This window comes from Oncorhynchus keta, chromosome 34 (assembly GCF_023373465.1).
Source record: "Oncorhynchus keta strain PuntledgeMale-10-30-2019 chromosome 34, Oket_V2, whole genome shotgun sequence".
Classification (NCBI taxonomy): domain Eukaryota; kingdom Metazoa; phylum Chordata; class Actinopteri; order Salmoniformes; family Salmonidae; genus Oncorhynchus; species Oncorhynchus keta.
The window spans coordinates 71,985,196-72,001,118 of record NC_068454.1 but is presented as its reverse complement, the minus strand read 5'-3'; the positions used below and the strand labels follow the sequence as shown (position 1 = coordinate 72,001,118).

General features: G+C 42.7%; 1 protein-coding gene across 1 annotated transcript; it reads right to left on the bottom strand.

Moving 5' to 3' along the window:
- Positions 1 to 48: 48 nt before the first annotated feature.
- On the bottom strand, positions 49 to 15,823 carry LOC118367798 (uncharacterized). The gene is made up of 8 exons (XM_035751447.2): positions 15,724 to 15,823; positions 7,056 to 7,116; positions 6,451 to 6,489; positions 6,151 to 6,183; positions 5,375 to 5,467; positions 5,026 to 5,094; positions 4,647 to 4,689; positions 49 to 2,925 (listed from the first exon to the last, which is right to left on the bottom strand). The coding sequence occupies exons 2-8, from the start codon at positions 7,105 to 7,107 to the stop codon at positions 2,880 to 2,882; spliced, it is 375 nt and encodes a 124-aa protein (XP_035607340.1). The 5' UTR covers positions 7,108 to 7,116; positions 15,724 to 15,823; the 3' UTR covers positions 49 to 2,879.
- Positions 15,824 to 15,923: the final 100 nt, after the last annotated feature.

The window sequence follows — 15,923 nt, the reverse complement described above, 5'->3', positions numbered from 1 at the left end:
GCTCTGTGTCCATATGGCATATTGTGAAGCATTCACGCTGAGACAAAGCATAGCAGAACATATTTAATGTAAAAAAAAAATGTCATAATCCATAATATAGAAGAGCCATATACAGAACATAATGCTAGTCCAAATTGAATGATTGGAGAATGTGTGGGCTGTGGAAACCTACAGTACAAGTAGAACAGCAAGATGACACTTTTAGTGCAGGTCTAGTTATTCTAAAACACACTCAGATTCATAGACATAGGAATGGATGAGATATAGAGCATTGTCCAAACACTTCGCTGCTGTACACTACAAACAGTTAATGATCCTGAGCAAACAGAATGTACAGGGTTTATCAGCATTGATTATGAGTACTGATGAAGACGTGTGCTTAAAAATTAAGACTAAATTATCATTTGAATATTGACTTTTACAATAGGACATCTCATAAAAAAACAATATAATAATACACAAAGCTAAAATATTTTTGTTGTTGTACGCATTTGCATTACGTATTGCTGTGCAGAGGACGCATCATCCAAGCTCATCAAACAGAATCTGCTGGTTGATACATTTTCCTATTTTCATCAAAAGACAGAATGCACAATCCTGAAACATTCGTGTAAAATTGACAAATATAAACCCTAACCAGATTCAGTTTTTATGGAGAGGGGGTGGTGTAAGGACTTTTGTGTAATAGGTAAGGGCTCGTGGAGAGCCATGTCTGACAGTGTCAGGGATTGGCTGAACTCAGTAATGCTTTCTCTTGACAATTATTTTTAAAGATTAGATGAAAAATGGGCCTTGAGAAACTTTTGCACAGCTGAAAAAGCTCATGGAGCTCTTGAAAATACATTTTTCTTTTCCAATATTTGAACATTTCATACCCTTTTCAACGTAAGCCCTGGAGGAAATAAATAGAGGACAATCATTTTTGATGCATTCACAATAGCAATGCAACAGACGAAGTGGCTTTGAAGGAGCATAATGCCATGGAGATGTGCGAGTGTAGCTGAATGAACAGGGCATTACACAGGTCAAACCAATTCTTTTAGAATTTTTGGACTTTGTTTAGTTCATGACTATTTCAACATGCTTGCTTGAATGGTTCTTAGATGTACTTTTTTCACAAACAAGAAAAACTGTTCTATGCAAACCTCATCTATAATGAGACTAGTCGCTGACTCGTAACCACAACGTCTACTTTGTAAGTCAAGGGAATTTCTAAGGGTATTTCTGAGTACGGGAAAAAGGCTTTCTTGAATGTGACTCTGGTCAGTAAACAAACAGAAAGTGAAAGTTCTTTTGTTCTTTTACCGTATGTTAAATTATACTCCTTTTGAAATGCTGTCGGAGCTAGACTACATCTCAGGCTTACTGGGCTAGTTGTGATGCTTCAATCAAACTCCACATACACAAACACCTGCAGAGTGCAGACACAAGCATACCACACTTTATGCGTTTAGAATCTGTTTACTAATTGAATTTCGTCAACTTAAACAGATTGGGACAATTCTGATTGAGTGAACCAGAGAACACAAAATGAGATGGAGGCACTAATAACACACAGGTGTTTCTGTACAGCCTGGAACCCAGCCAAGCCCATCCTCAGGTGTTTCTGTACAGCCTGGAACCCAGCCAAGCCCATCCTCAGCTGATGACATCACAGCGGTAAGGTTGAGTGGAGAAAGACAGTGGGCACGCTATTTTGACAGACCCAGTGATTTCAAAACTACTTGATTTTGGGTGTAATTCGCACACACTCACAACAACCCTTGTTCCCTCATGATAACGCAACAAATGAATAGCCCTGTCATGCCAAAGCACATCATGTCCACCTCCCCCTCTCCTCTGACCCCTGCCAAAAACATCCTTTCTCTGTAATGCAGAGTAAGAAATAAGCCAGCCAGCACCTCGGCCCTAAAGCTTTTGATCACGGGGCACGATTGATTTCCATTTAAATGAAAAGAGAGCCAGGGAGTGATGGTGGAGTGGCCTTAAACTCAGTATGAATGAAACATGGGCATTGTGGGTATTTCCCCACTCACCCCCCAACCTCCCTACCCCTGCACTTTATTTTATCCTCTCAATTTCTCCCCACCATACCCCCGTCCCAGCACTATAAACCATTCAAATCAAACATACCTCAGCCATCCAAGAGCTGTTTACAATCAGTGATGTGGTTGACGTTTTGAAAGGAAGCATTTCAAAAAGAAAAAGGGGGGTGTTGAAAAGAAAACATCATCATTCACAAAGGTTGATTAATTCCATCTCAGACCTCTGGCTTTTTTCACCCATTTCTTTTTCTTTTTTCCCTTCATAGGTTGAGAAGACGGGAGAACAAGCTTTATCTTTCAACTGTACTGGCTGTTGTCACTGATAGGCCGAGGACAGGATATGTCACAGAGCTGAACGTGGAAATTTAGTGAGGACTGGGCTGGTTTAGGGTGGATTAAACGTGCTTTTCTCATTCAAAAAAGCCTGTTCTAAATGCACCAAATCAACTCTGAATACAGTTTAGTTTAGCGAAGGAGCGGAGAAACAATTGCAATTGCAAATTACTTCTAGCGGGACATTTGTTTTTCTTGTAAAATATGCCATTGGACAAAAGCAGCAACTGCAGAATGCCCTTTTAAATGTACACACATACTTTGGGATATGTGTGACAGAAACAAACAAGAGACCAAATAAAGGAAACTAAGTTTCCTTTGGAGGGGACCCATGACACAGTAACAGATGGTCCCAGAGAGGAGAGCAGTAGGGGGTGGTTCAGTAAGAGCAGGCTGGGGTGGAAAGTGTACCCTTCCTGGTTCAAAGGGCAGTATTTTGTAGAGCTCAGTTCATTGGTCCTCCCCTGCAGGTGTCCAATGGAACTGGAGCTCATCCTGTGGTTAGACCGTTCCTTTCATTCCCTGTTCTGTGGGAACTGAGTAGATCCTAAAGAAAGGACAGGAGAGAAGAGAAGAGAAGAGGGGGAAATGTATTATACCAACCCAAAAAACCCTGTGGGACTTTACACATCTGAAAAATTATAAATTCACTACTATAAAATATTAAAAACATTATACGTCAGTGATATTTATTTCCTTGTTAGAAGTTTATGGGGATATATAATTTTACAGAAACATTGGATGTCCAGACTACAGTATATAAACATTACACGTTTTCGAGAATTGCGGATTACAATTTTTGAGATCCTTCCCTAAAACAGCCTGTTCGAGTTTGCACATGAAAAGCAGGTAGCTACAATCCCTGTTTGTCGGAATCCAGGAAATGCAAGTCGGGTTATAGCGCGCTGCAGGGGTTTGGCGTGCTACATGGCGACTGCATTACCTCCACACATCCTCTCCCCAGGTGGGACTTATGGCCCTGGCAAGCCTCCCTGTTGATCCAACAAGCCGGGGGTTGCTGTGAGAATAAGCCTCTTTTCAGCACACCTATCACTCAACACACAACACAGCCAGAGCTGACTGCAGCCATAGGAGCCCAGCATTAATCCTGCAGAGGAATTTAACCCCTTTCTCTTTCTAAGCCTACATCATCAGATCTATAGCGCCGAGGTGGCTACGTGCTAGGTAAACTCTCTAACCTCTATCGTTGGCTAGGTCACATAGCAGCTAGCATGGGACAAATGAAACTGATTACTTTGCAGAACACCAGCCCACAGCCCACAACCCACAGCACTCAGCACAGTTACACAGCCCCAAAGACAGACCCAGAGAAAGAAAGAAAAAAAAGAGAAAGAGACTGGTAGAGCTCTCAGCTAGAACCCCCCTTTCTCCCTCAGAGGCCCCAGGAGAATGACTAACAGAATGACTATCTCTCACTGTCTGTTCAACTGGTTCAGGCTGTTCTCTGTGCTCTGATTGTTGTTGTCAGATAATGTTGTCATACCATAGAGACAGAGCTGGGGTTTACTGCTCACTGTGCAATGTGCTTTATACTCTAGATTTCTATGGACATGTTATTCCTGCTCTGAGAGCAGGCTGGGTTTTGCTCTGTAGGGGTCATGAAGGGCCGACCGCTCTCTCTGCATCATTGTTGACAGTTGACAGGGTGGGGCGAGGTAGAGCAGTGGAGTGGGCTGGATGGCTTCAGGCTGTGCAGGTAATTGCAGCACAAGTCCAGACGGGCTCGATGGCTCAGCGGCTGGGTGGATCTGCCCTTCCTGATTGAGTTTCGCAACCTCAGCAAGAGTTTGTCTGGTTTTACATGATGCTGGCATGATGCCGTAGCAGAGCGTGTTACCAAGCCAGCGGTGCGGTGGATGGACTGACTGTTACTCACTCGACTGGTTCAGTCGCTCCCTTCCAGCCGGGCAGGCAGTCAGGTAGCGGGGGACTAAGTGGAACATCTCTCTGAGAGACACTGTTTTCTATTATGTCTATTATCGCAAGGCCTGTTCCTCTTAGGGAAAGTAAACACTCCGAGGGGAATAACACGAAGAGACAAATGTACAGTTCAACGTGCTTTAAAAACTATAATTTAGCTACATTTCCATAACTGCTCAATGGAATCCCCCATGGACAAAAATTGCAGCCCTGATGGTTTTATCAGGACGATGGTGTCAGTGGAGGAATTGAGGGTGCGAGGTTACACTGAGATCTAATATGCACAGCTTATTGTCAAACAGAGTGAATGGAGAAGTGTGGCCTTACCCTTGTGGTCGGTTGTGCATGCGGCGCCGGACCAGCACTATGGCTGAAACCAAACAGAAAAGGGAAAAGGTCACCGTTTTCTCCTTGCCGCTGGAGAATAGTTCACATTTGCTTAGTATTAGAGCTTACATGACACCCTGGAACTGGTGTAAATCATGTCAAGTACCTGATTCAAGGGCCTAACAGCCAAAGGCCTGTAAACTCACTGACTTCAACAAACCACTTTTCTAAAGGTTGCTACATCTGATCCCTGATCAAACCATCAGTAATAATGTGCTAGACACAGGCCCTATAATGTGTTGTGTTGTGAGGTGTGAAAAGAGGTCTGCCAGTCAGGTAGCGTGATATTGTCTGTCTTATCTTGACTTTTAATCCTTACCTACTATCACTGCGATTGATAGTGCCACCACACTCACGGCTACGATGATGACAATGGTAGTAAATCCATCTGAGAGCAGATAACACATGACAAAAGTAGTTGATGGTTGCAACACACTGAGTCAAAATGAACGCACAAACTTAATTAACAAAATTATTTTTGCATGACATGGATAACCAAGTAGTATGAATTTGCCTAAATATTTACTTATAAATGGATTTATAGCACATTTCAATTACAGTTCATCAAGTAAGAAGGTATCTATGGGCCTACTGATATGCAGAAATAAGGTTACTTAAATTCTACATAATGTAAAAGTAGAACAATTTGGAAACAAAGTTTTTCCTACCTTCCGCTACTTTTTCTCCTGTTGCCTTGTTTATGTCCACAGTGTCATCAGTTTCAGGTTCAAGCGTGGAATATTGTCCGAGATTTGGGCTCACTAGGACAGGCAACAACACACCAAATTATTCTCCCAACTCCATATCCATTCAGAAGGATTTCACCGGTACAGACACATACAAACAAACATTCATTCATCTGCTCACTGACTTCATGGACTAATTCTATCACTGTCTGATCAACGTGGCAGAGGAGGAACAGAACTGGCAGATTTAACAGATCATCATTCTGATTGGATCGATTTCACTCCCAGCCAATCATTACTCATTCAACATTCAACACTCTGATGAGGGGGAGGGGGAGGAAGGAGGGCTTCAGTAGTGCAGCTCCACTCCTGGCCTGGCTGAGAGAAGGTGTTTCTCCAGAAGATGTGGCCTACCTGCCTGCCTGCCTGCCTGTGGGACAGACACCACTATAATTATATCAAAGCAACATCATGGGGAAGATGAAGAGTGGCAGCGAGCGACGCCGAGAGAAAATGAGAACGCCAATGTGGATTAGTGCCCTGACAGGGTGGAGGGGGGAGATCTCTACTTGTCTGTCTAGTCTAACTTCTGCTTGATGGATACACGAGGGGAGGGGTTCTCCCAACAGATAATTGATTCCATTCTGGGGTAATGATGAGGGGAACGGTGGTGTAACAGTGGTGTGCTCTCACTCTGCTGACTGGGCTGCTTGCCCTTCACATTTCTAACAGGGGGCGAGTTAAAGGGTTAAACTCACCGTTTTGCTTGAATAGATCTTCATCGTCTCCATCTGTGGGACATTCAGAACAGAGGAAGTGGGAAAAGCCCAGTCAGCATCAATATAAAGTAGCTTGTATTACATTTAAAGATTAGCAGAAGTTATATCGCTGTGCTTCATTTGAGGGTTCACTCATGGAACATTATCGGATCATCACGGTACTCCTAAACATAATCATCACTTTTGTAACATTATAAAAAACGCTTTTCATATACTCCTGATTTCATGCTACTTGTGATTTTGTCCTCTTTGTTTTCCAGATGAAGATGTATTCCATACCTGCTACGTCTGCTGAGCCTTCACTCTCCTCTGAGGAAGCTGTATGGGAATAGAGATGGGGAGGATGGGACCAGATTAAGGTCATTCGTTACATCTCTGCACGGTACTGGAGCATAGCTACTCTCCTATGAACTACTGCTGTGGGTAAATACAGAATGATTGAGGTGCCATCCATTCAATGGTATACTCACTCATGAACTCTATACGTCTGTGGCTAGGGCATTTAGCTCATGGTAAAGGCATCCATCTTAATATGACCAGTTTCAGAGTTTTGTGGGAATAACTAACTATACCTTCAGATAGATGGTAAAACACTACTGTAGCATACACAGGTTCATATCTTCTTTATGTTGAACTGGGGTTGATGTAATATGTATGTATTCTTTCTTCAAAATATACTTAAGTATCAGCCTAGGTTCTTCTGAGGAGTTTTACCCTTAATATTCTGCTATCTCTGGAAGCTATAGGACATTGTATATTTCTCGTGTGGAACACATACAGGGCATAAAAACAAATTAAAGCTGATCTGTGTGATTAGATCTTTATCGGTGTCTCAGTGTCTTCTGCCAGAGTGTTGTGGGAAGGTGAGAGCATGCGATACGTACCAGCAGCTCCTCGCAGAGTCACAATCAGACACAGAAACAGCAATCGCAACATCTTCCAATGCTGCAGGGGAGAGAAGAGAGGAAACCAAGTTATAAATACCAGTCATTACTATTCTGCTATTGATGTGTGTAAAAAATTAAGATCTTCCCATTTGAAAAAGCGAAAGTGAGATGGCGTGAAAGAGTCATCTATAGTCTGTTGTTGAGGCTGTCTGTAGTTGACTCAAACATTGAGGTTTAACTCAGAACCACATGTAGTCAATGAAAAATGACAGGTATTGGGAACACTATCTTCTGCAATAACGACACGGACTACCATGATGATACAACTTCATCCAGGTGGCACAAGCACTTCCCTGATGTTAGAGGACGATGGATATCTTGTCTCAGGGATGGATATAAACTGTGTTTCCCAGTGCTCAGCAGAAACCCTGTCCCTCTCTGAACACTCAGTCACAGCCAGCTGGCATCAATACTTTCCCCTCCCACCTGGGTAACGGTGTGGGACTGTGTGGGACCTTGCGTGACTCGGTGTACTTTTACATTTTGTATTGTGTATTGTGTGTACTGTGTGTGTAACGGTTCGAATGGTGTGTAAGGCAACAGTGCTTTGTTCTAACCAGCCATTATAAATCATTAGGATTGGTAAAGGTAATTAATCTATGTCGTGTCAGCCATTAAACTCTGTCACCCTCTGTTTAGACACTGAAAAGTTATTTGTAACTAAACAAATATTTAAGTCTCTGTCAGGTCCACTTTGGAAGATGGCCCAACAGTCACATTCGTTTTGTCTGGCTGCGAGTGGGAGTTTTTTTCCTGCTGCCTTCTTGAGAGACCTCACACTACTTCCTGGTGGCAGTGGGCCCAGAACAGAGTCTGTTCTCTCCCTCTTTTCGCTGATCTCTCCAACACACAGATGTGGAACACAGCTGTTCCTAGCTAAACAAAGCCTCGGCAACCAGCTGGCCAGCCGCAGTACAATTGGCTGTATTTTTAAAACGGGCCCAGGCTTGGGAATGACCTCTTCCCTTGTCGATGTCCGACTGGGCGGATGACGCCTTGGTGCTCAAACATAACACGGCTCCCTGGCACGGGCCCAGAAGCCTCTGCTCTACCAGGGAACCAGGGGTAGAGTGGAGGGAGAATTCCCCGTTAGGGAACTGGAGCAAATGCTGCTGCTACTGCCCTCCCCCTCATTGTCAGCGATGCCCATTGTGTACAGGGACCCTGCTTCCTCTAGATAATGACTACACCACTATGTGAGGGCTCTGGGAAGTGAACGGAGGTAGACTGCATTGTTGGGCCATTGGACAGGCTGCCTGGGGAGTTTCCACTAACCTCATACCCCCTATCCTCACTGCCCTCTACCCCCAATAATATGTTACGGAAGTCCAGTTGCACTTCCAGTTGGGACAGTGTTGCCGTACATTTGTTTACCATGGCAGTGCGAAGACATCAAGAGTCAAAGCAACAGGTACAAATGAGATTGTGTCTCATAGACTCCTGAACCATAATGGTGAGGGGAAGTCAGTAAAAAGAAATAGGGAGAATGGGACTATAGTGGTGGCGGGGGAGGGAGTGGAGAGTAACTGACTCTGCTCCATCTCAGGTCACTGGTTCAGCAGGGGATTTGATGCTTGAGAAAGGCCTGAGGATCGGGAGTCTATGGGCTATAATCTCATTTGAACGTGTTGCCTTGGCTCCAGATGTCTTCACACTGCCATGGTAAACAAATCACCATCCTAGAGGGCTGCAGAGGGAGACGGGGAGAGATGCGTGGACTGGGCTTCTAAAATACCAGGCTTGAATAAGCAGGTCATGGAGGGAGACATATGTTAGTTTAAGGTGTTAATCAGATGACAGGAGAGAGACTGATTTCAGAGGGAGACCAGTGTGCTGCAGTGTAATGTGCTCTGCTCAGGCCTCACAGAGAGCTGCAGTAAATCTCTCAACAACCTAAGCAGCAGCCCCAAATAAAATCCCCCTCTGTATCCAATCTAGTTTAGTCAGAGATGCTTTGGGTGAAATAAGAAGCTGATCCAATTTGGAAACATTTATCAACACAGTCCATTGCCTCAGAATCAAAACGCCTCCTGCGAGATGATTTCATTTCTCTAAATTGGGTAATATATTCTTGTATATTTGAATGGCGACTGAATTTGCATTGATATCCATGCAGGATTTTACTAGGCCCCAATTTGCATCTTATCATAAGCAGTGGCCTCCCAATAAAGGAGAAAGAAGAGGCCTGCCCATAAGCCACAGAGCTACAAAGATCATAGACTATCATAAATCTATGCATCCTAAATCAAGAACGCAACACTAAGCGGAAGCTGCTTCTGCAACCTACACTTAGTGTACAGAACATTAGGAACACCTTCCTGATATTGACTTGGACTCAGAACAGTCTCAATTCGGCAGGGCATGGATTCTACAAGGTGTCAAAAGCATTCCACAGGGATGTTGGCCCATGTGGACTCCAATGCTTCCCTTTGGGTGGTGGCCCATTCTTGATACACACAGGAAACTGTTGAGCATGAAAAACCCAGCAGCACTGCAGTTCCTGACACTCAAACCGGTGCGCCTGGCACCTACCACCATACCCATTCAAAAGCACTTCAAATCTTTTGTCTTTTGCCCATTCACCCTCTGAATGGCACACATACACAATCTGTCTCAATTGTCTCAAAGCATAAAGATCCTTATGTAACCTATCTCCTCCCCTTCATTTATATGGATTGATATCGATTTAACAAGGTACATCAATAAGGGATCATAGCTTTCCTCTGGATTCATCTGGTCAGTCTGTCATGTAAACTGTCTTTGTTTTTCTGCCATTTGTTTCCCTCATGTTTTTTTCCCGGCACACACGCACGTTGAGCAGAGCAGCATACCTCACTGGCTAAGCTCGTCCCAGAGAACATCTTGATCTTATTTACAGGGTTTAATTCTGAATGATAAACCCCCCCCCCGTCATGACTGACGTGAGTGAAATAAACACTGATGTGGCAAGATAGTGGAGAAATGAGGGGAGAGCGATAGAGAGCGAGAGAGAGAGAGAGAGAGAGAGAGAGAGAGAGAGAGAGAGAGAGAGAGAGAGAGAGAGAGAGAGAGAGAGAGAGAGAGAGAGAGAGAAAGCTAGATGAAGCTTTTATCATACAACACAGTAAGAACAGACATAAATATAAAAAGAGAGCAAAAGAATAACAGACAGAACGAACCAAGTGAGCAAGAGATGGGGAAAGGGAGAGGGAGAGAAAGAGTACCTGAGAGAAAACGCTACCTGATGATTTGTTATTCATTGCCATTCAATTTCAAAATGTGGTGGCTCTGCTTTCTATTGTTCAGTGAGAAAATATTCATATTGAAATGTTTACTCAACTGCCCCCTCCACAGAAGCTGTTTATCTCGGTGAGTTAAATGCAAATAGCCTCTTTCTATAACCCATAAACAACACATTTCCCTTACACTATGGCAACAGGCCACAAACAGCAATTATGGAGCAGGTAAATACGCACATAAACACAAACAATACAGTCAGAGCACATGACCTGCTATTGAGAGCATGCACACAGGTTGCCATGAAGCAAGTCAGCATCAGGCAGCATAAAAGTGTGGCGTTGGTCTGGCTGTGTGTGTGAACCAAATTAAGAAATGGGCCGTCTCAGCATGAAACCCAAAGGGGCAAAGTACACAGAAAGGATTTGACAATCCTTTTGCAGACATGCCATCATCATCACAGAACCAAATGGACCATTTTTAACATGGCCACAGATTCTGCTATCTGTCTGCCTGAGTGTCTGTCTGAGCATCTGTATGTCTGTCTGTCTGTCTGTCTGACCAACAAAAGGATCGAAAGACAACAGAGACCGTCACAAGACTAAGGAAGTGATTCTAACATGATGATGACCACTGTGCTGACTGCCACTACCACCATTACTGAAGTACAGTACATTGTACATGTGATGTGGTTGGCCTATGGCACGCTGACTTGCATAACAATGTTATACAGGATTATACTGTGTCTCTTTTAGGGAAACTTTAATGCTGTTCAATTAGACAAAACATCTCTAAGAGCCATCTGATGGAGAGATGCCACTGCTGTTCTTTGTTTTGTTAATGCAACAGCACTATCACCATGACGAGACTAATCCCTACACCTAGACCAGACCAGTGTTTTCCCTACACCTGTAAAGGTGTGGCGGGCTCCTCAACCTAGCTCTGATTCCTAAGAGAAGAAGTCTTCAAGTGATTTCAATTGAAGCTTTTAGAAGCCCTGTATATTGATGTATGGGCCTTTGCATCCTGCCTGGAAAATAATCTAGTCTGACACTGACATAGACAGTGAGCTTGAAATGAGGTTTCAAGTCCACTGAAGCATTTCAGTATTCCATGCTCATCCGAGCCTCTTTATAATCTAGACCTTCATAGCTGGGTCTCACATGCCTCTCAGAAATACAGTCGATTCAACAAATGTTCAAAATCCCCTGCCTTGGCTGCTCTGTGTACCGACTTCTCCCACCGAGTTTAAACCATTTGATGTCAATGTGGGCTCCCACCACTCTTTGGGAGGAAACTTGAGTTAGTATAGTAGAACTAAAGGTCTCTAAAAACGGAATTGTTTGATCTGAGAAAAAATTCAGGTAAGGCTGACACACACATGCAAACAGAAAAACACATTGTAGACACACAGGCACAACATACACAAGCGTGTACAAGACAGGAAGTGAGAGAATTACTGCCTTGTCTGTGTTTCATGCTAAATCATGAAGCCTGACTGTGTGATCGCTCCTTATCTGTCTGAAGCAACAGCCCTTTTCAACACAACTGGTTAAATGCAAAAGTGCAGACCATAAACCTGCTTCCTTATGGGTCTTTACATTTGAATTGCAAATCTAGCTTACTGTAACTATTTAGAGTGCATCATATAAAGGGCAGTGAGGCAGGTAGCAGCCTATAGGTCCAATGTTAATGACTGCTAATAAACAAACAAAAACACTAGTATCACCTCAACTATGTGGTTGAGAATAAATACCCCAAAACTGAAGAATTGCTTCAGAGTTTCAATCCAGCCACTATTTCAATGAGAAAACTCCCTGTGATTCATTATCATTACACAGTTAAGACAGCTTACAAACATAACGTTTAGGTTCAGTAGCCTGCCTGGTGGTTGGAAAAAATATTTCCAATCTTAGTCAGAAGTTGGCTGAGAAGATAGTTATAAAGGCAAAGTCGTTCTGCTTTGGCAGCAATGCAGAATAAAAGACAATACACTGCAGTGCACAGACAGGGTGAGTGGTTTCTGTTCCAACTGAGAGCAATATTGGCAAGACAACAAAACACATATCAATAAGCCAATTTAGCCTGGTTAGAAATCCATAATACCCTTTTCTTCAACTTTCGCCAATGTTTTTGCTCTCATATGAAAATGATCATAAAAGATGCAAAAAGATGTTCACCTTGTTCAGGTAGCCAACACATTACAGAATCTGTGCCAAGGTTTCCTGGTCGCCTATGTAGGCAAGACTGAGGCTACTGTAGACTAATTGATCATGTTTGTATGAATATATCAGCCCCAGACAACCAACAATAGAACATGAGCTGCCATTTACTCAACTTGTGTCGAGGCATTGCAAGACCATTTAAACTATATATTTCAATAACACCAAAAGGTTTTAAATAAAGCATTTTGATTTAGTAAACTTCCATACTCTCTTCTATAATATCATAGTCTATAAATGATAGGGTTGTCTTAATATTATAGATTTGGGTCTGTCTGCCACCCACTCAAAAGGTACTCACCTACACTGACTTTCTGCACCGTGCGACTGGCTGTGTTTCACAATAGGCTATTATGAGACTAAATTGAACCTGCAAGATGTTCACGCGCCGGTGACAGGAAGCACTGTGATGCAGCAAGGGCCAAGTTCAGACGAACTTGTTCGAAGCAAAACGGGAATTCATTGGCAGTGTATCACATCGCTAAGTAGAAAGAAATACCCTAAATACACTGTTGACATGTTTGTGCGGATGTTTTGCAGGGAAGATGTGAGAAATTCCCTTGTGTTACAGTACTCCTAGGCCTATACAATAAACAGACACATATGCAGTGGGCAGTTGTTTGAATTTTCCATTGCAATGTTCTGAAATGAAAGCTCTATCATTTAGTTGTAAAATTGAAGTGAATTTGCCAGCCCTTCTTCGACAGAGAGAGGTATTACAGTGTGACACGTGGTCATGTTGTTCCCTCCATGAGCTCACACTCATCTGTCAAACTGAGCCAATTAGGACCAGCTGTCAACACCGCTGGTGTTCGAGAGAATCAAATCCGTGATACATTGTGGTCAAAGTGTCACTGTCTGACTGATCTATAAATAATAATGAATAGTTATTTATAATGCAAGGTGATTTGTAGATCAGTCACCAACTGCAATTCAGTCCATGGCTGCAAACCATCACAGAAACCATTTTTTTTCTTCACTAATTGGTATATTGAAAGTTAAAAGATCTGATGTGATTGGTCAAAATACAAATTAGTCGAATAACTATCTGTGGGCTACCTGTGCAAATGCTTCAATTTTCATTAATGATGCTCATGAGTGTGAATTTGGGGTTAGCAATGTATTTCTTCAACAAAAAATACGACAATTTAAATTTCATTTTATCCAACAACTGTTTTTGATCCCAACAATTAAGTTTAATTGCTGTTCCAGGTATAAATACTACATTCTTATTATGGTTTAGCAAGCCTTTGCCTGTTGTAAATTTCCATATAGTGTGTGTGACTTCTGTGTGCAAGGTCATTGGAAAATTCTTGAAATAGATTGATGGAGCCCTTCAGGGTATTTCTGTGTTCGCTCGTGGGCCGGCCCTTCACATAAGTGACATAGGCGGTCGCCTAGGGCCCCGGCTAAGTTACAACTTACTGTTGAATACACAAGGTGCAATTTCAAATTTGATTGAGCATCAGTAGTTTACCTCTTTTTAATCAGTCATTGAATTAGCTCACGTCACCAATTATTTGTAATACATTTTTTTATATGTAGATTGGTAAGTTAGTTTACCCAGCTATCTAAAACTTGTAATAATAATGGCTGAATTACCGACTGGGCACGCCAAGAGGGCGGCCACTCAAATGTTTTACCCATGAGGTGGAGGCCCTGAAAAGGGTAAGGCTGGCCCTGGTTCCCTCATGCTGACTTTGCCTGTTTACAAGATGTGCCATCCCATGTCATTCCCATCATTGTGACTCAAGTGAAAGATCACCCTGTTTGTTTGATTATGCAAGACAAAGGTTGTAGGTCTTGGCCCAAGCCTTAGATTGATATGCAGGCCAATTAGGCCAATACTGAGTTGTAAAAGCCTTCTCTTAATAAGTTATACCATAGCTATTTGAGATGTATTATTAGATGGGGCCCCTATGCTACAAGACTAACAATTATTTGAGTATTTAATAAAAAGTCCCTATATCTATATACCTTATTTAAAAGGTATCACCTGAATGGATTTAAAATGGGCCTGCACAGAATCGAGTAAGGGCAGGTATGTGTGGTGTGGATCATCGCTCAGGGTAGACCATTTACATGACATATCTAGTGAAATATGTCATGTAATCCACACATGCAACATACTGCTATGTTGCCTCTCCCTTATGCCACTCAAAATTCAACAGTTGAGTAACTATTTGTATAGTTTCGTGTTATTAGTGGGGTGGGGCTACCTGTGTGTGTTCTTGAGATAATGAAGACATTGACCTCCCTGGATATCGTGCAAGCCTGCCCTGGTTAGTGGATAGTCTATCCCTTAGCATCGTGCCATTTAATGTCATGGTAATGCTGGGGGCACCTTCGTAGACTCCTAATTAGGCCCCTCTCTCCCATTGTTAGTCAGGTGGTCATGTGTCCTCCAATGGAAGCTTTCAACCATCTGACAAGCAGTGCCAGATTAGTGCATTGTCTGGCAGCTTATAATGGCTTTTGACATGCAGAATGTAAAGTGTTGAAGCTACAGTTTAGACAGTCACCTCTCTTTCCTCTCTGTCTTATTCACATGAGTCTTGATAAAAACTAAGCTATGTAGGATTGTTGACAGCACAGTAACTGAGGTTTGGGTTTAATATAATATAATAATATAATATATAATAATATATGCCATTTAGCGGACGCTTTTATCCAAAGCGACTTACAGTCATGTGTGCATACATTCTACGTATGGGTGGTCCCGGGAATTGAACCCACTACCCTGGCGTTACAAGCGCCATGCGTTACAAGCGCCATGCTCTACCAACTGAGCTACAGAAGGACCATTTGAACATATAAATTGAACATATTGTTAACAGAGCACCTTTGTCTGCAGGCTATGCTTTAGGAAATGTCCATATTAAAACCAAGCTTTTCTGTAGTGGCTATCCCTCTGTAAGCATTATACTGTAAGCCCCTTGTTGACTGTCAGTCATCAACTAGTCTAGCTCCGGACCTGTGTATTACAGAGTTTTGTTTAACTGCTCGTGCAAAAAATACTAAAGCCGTTTCATCACAGTCCCAACTCCTAAATTATACAAGACGGTGTTGAAATTGGATAGTTTTAATGTAATTTTAGCCTTACATCTGACATATTTTAATCAAGGCTCTTGCTATATTCTAAGTTTATACTGGAAAGCATCACTCACCTCAAGTTGTGTTGACACTTCTAGCTGTGCTGAGTTGATTCTAGACCACTGCAATGTTTTGTTCCACTGTCGTTGTGATCCCTGGCAACATGGGAGCTTCCTGAGAATGTGCACATCAGACAGAGGTCAGGAACTAGGATCTGTGCTCTGAATTCTCTCATTGGCTGCTGAGCCAGGTGCAATTGGACACCTGCCCTGAT

Coding starts and splice junctions, on each gene's coding strand:
- LOC118367798 (XM_035751447.2), bottom strand. CDS start 7,107: ATGTTGCGATTGCTGTTTCTGTGTCTGATTGTGACTCTGCGAGGAGCT. Junction 6,490..7,055: donor GACTCTGCGAGGAGCTGCTG/GTACGTATCGCA, acceptor ATTCCCATACAG/CTTCCTCAGAGGAGAGTGAA. Junction 4,690..5,025: donor ATCAATCGCAGTGATAGTAG/GTAAGGATTAAA, acceptor GTTTGGTTTCAG/CCATAGTGCTGGTCCGGCGC.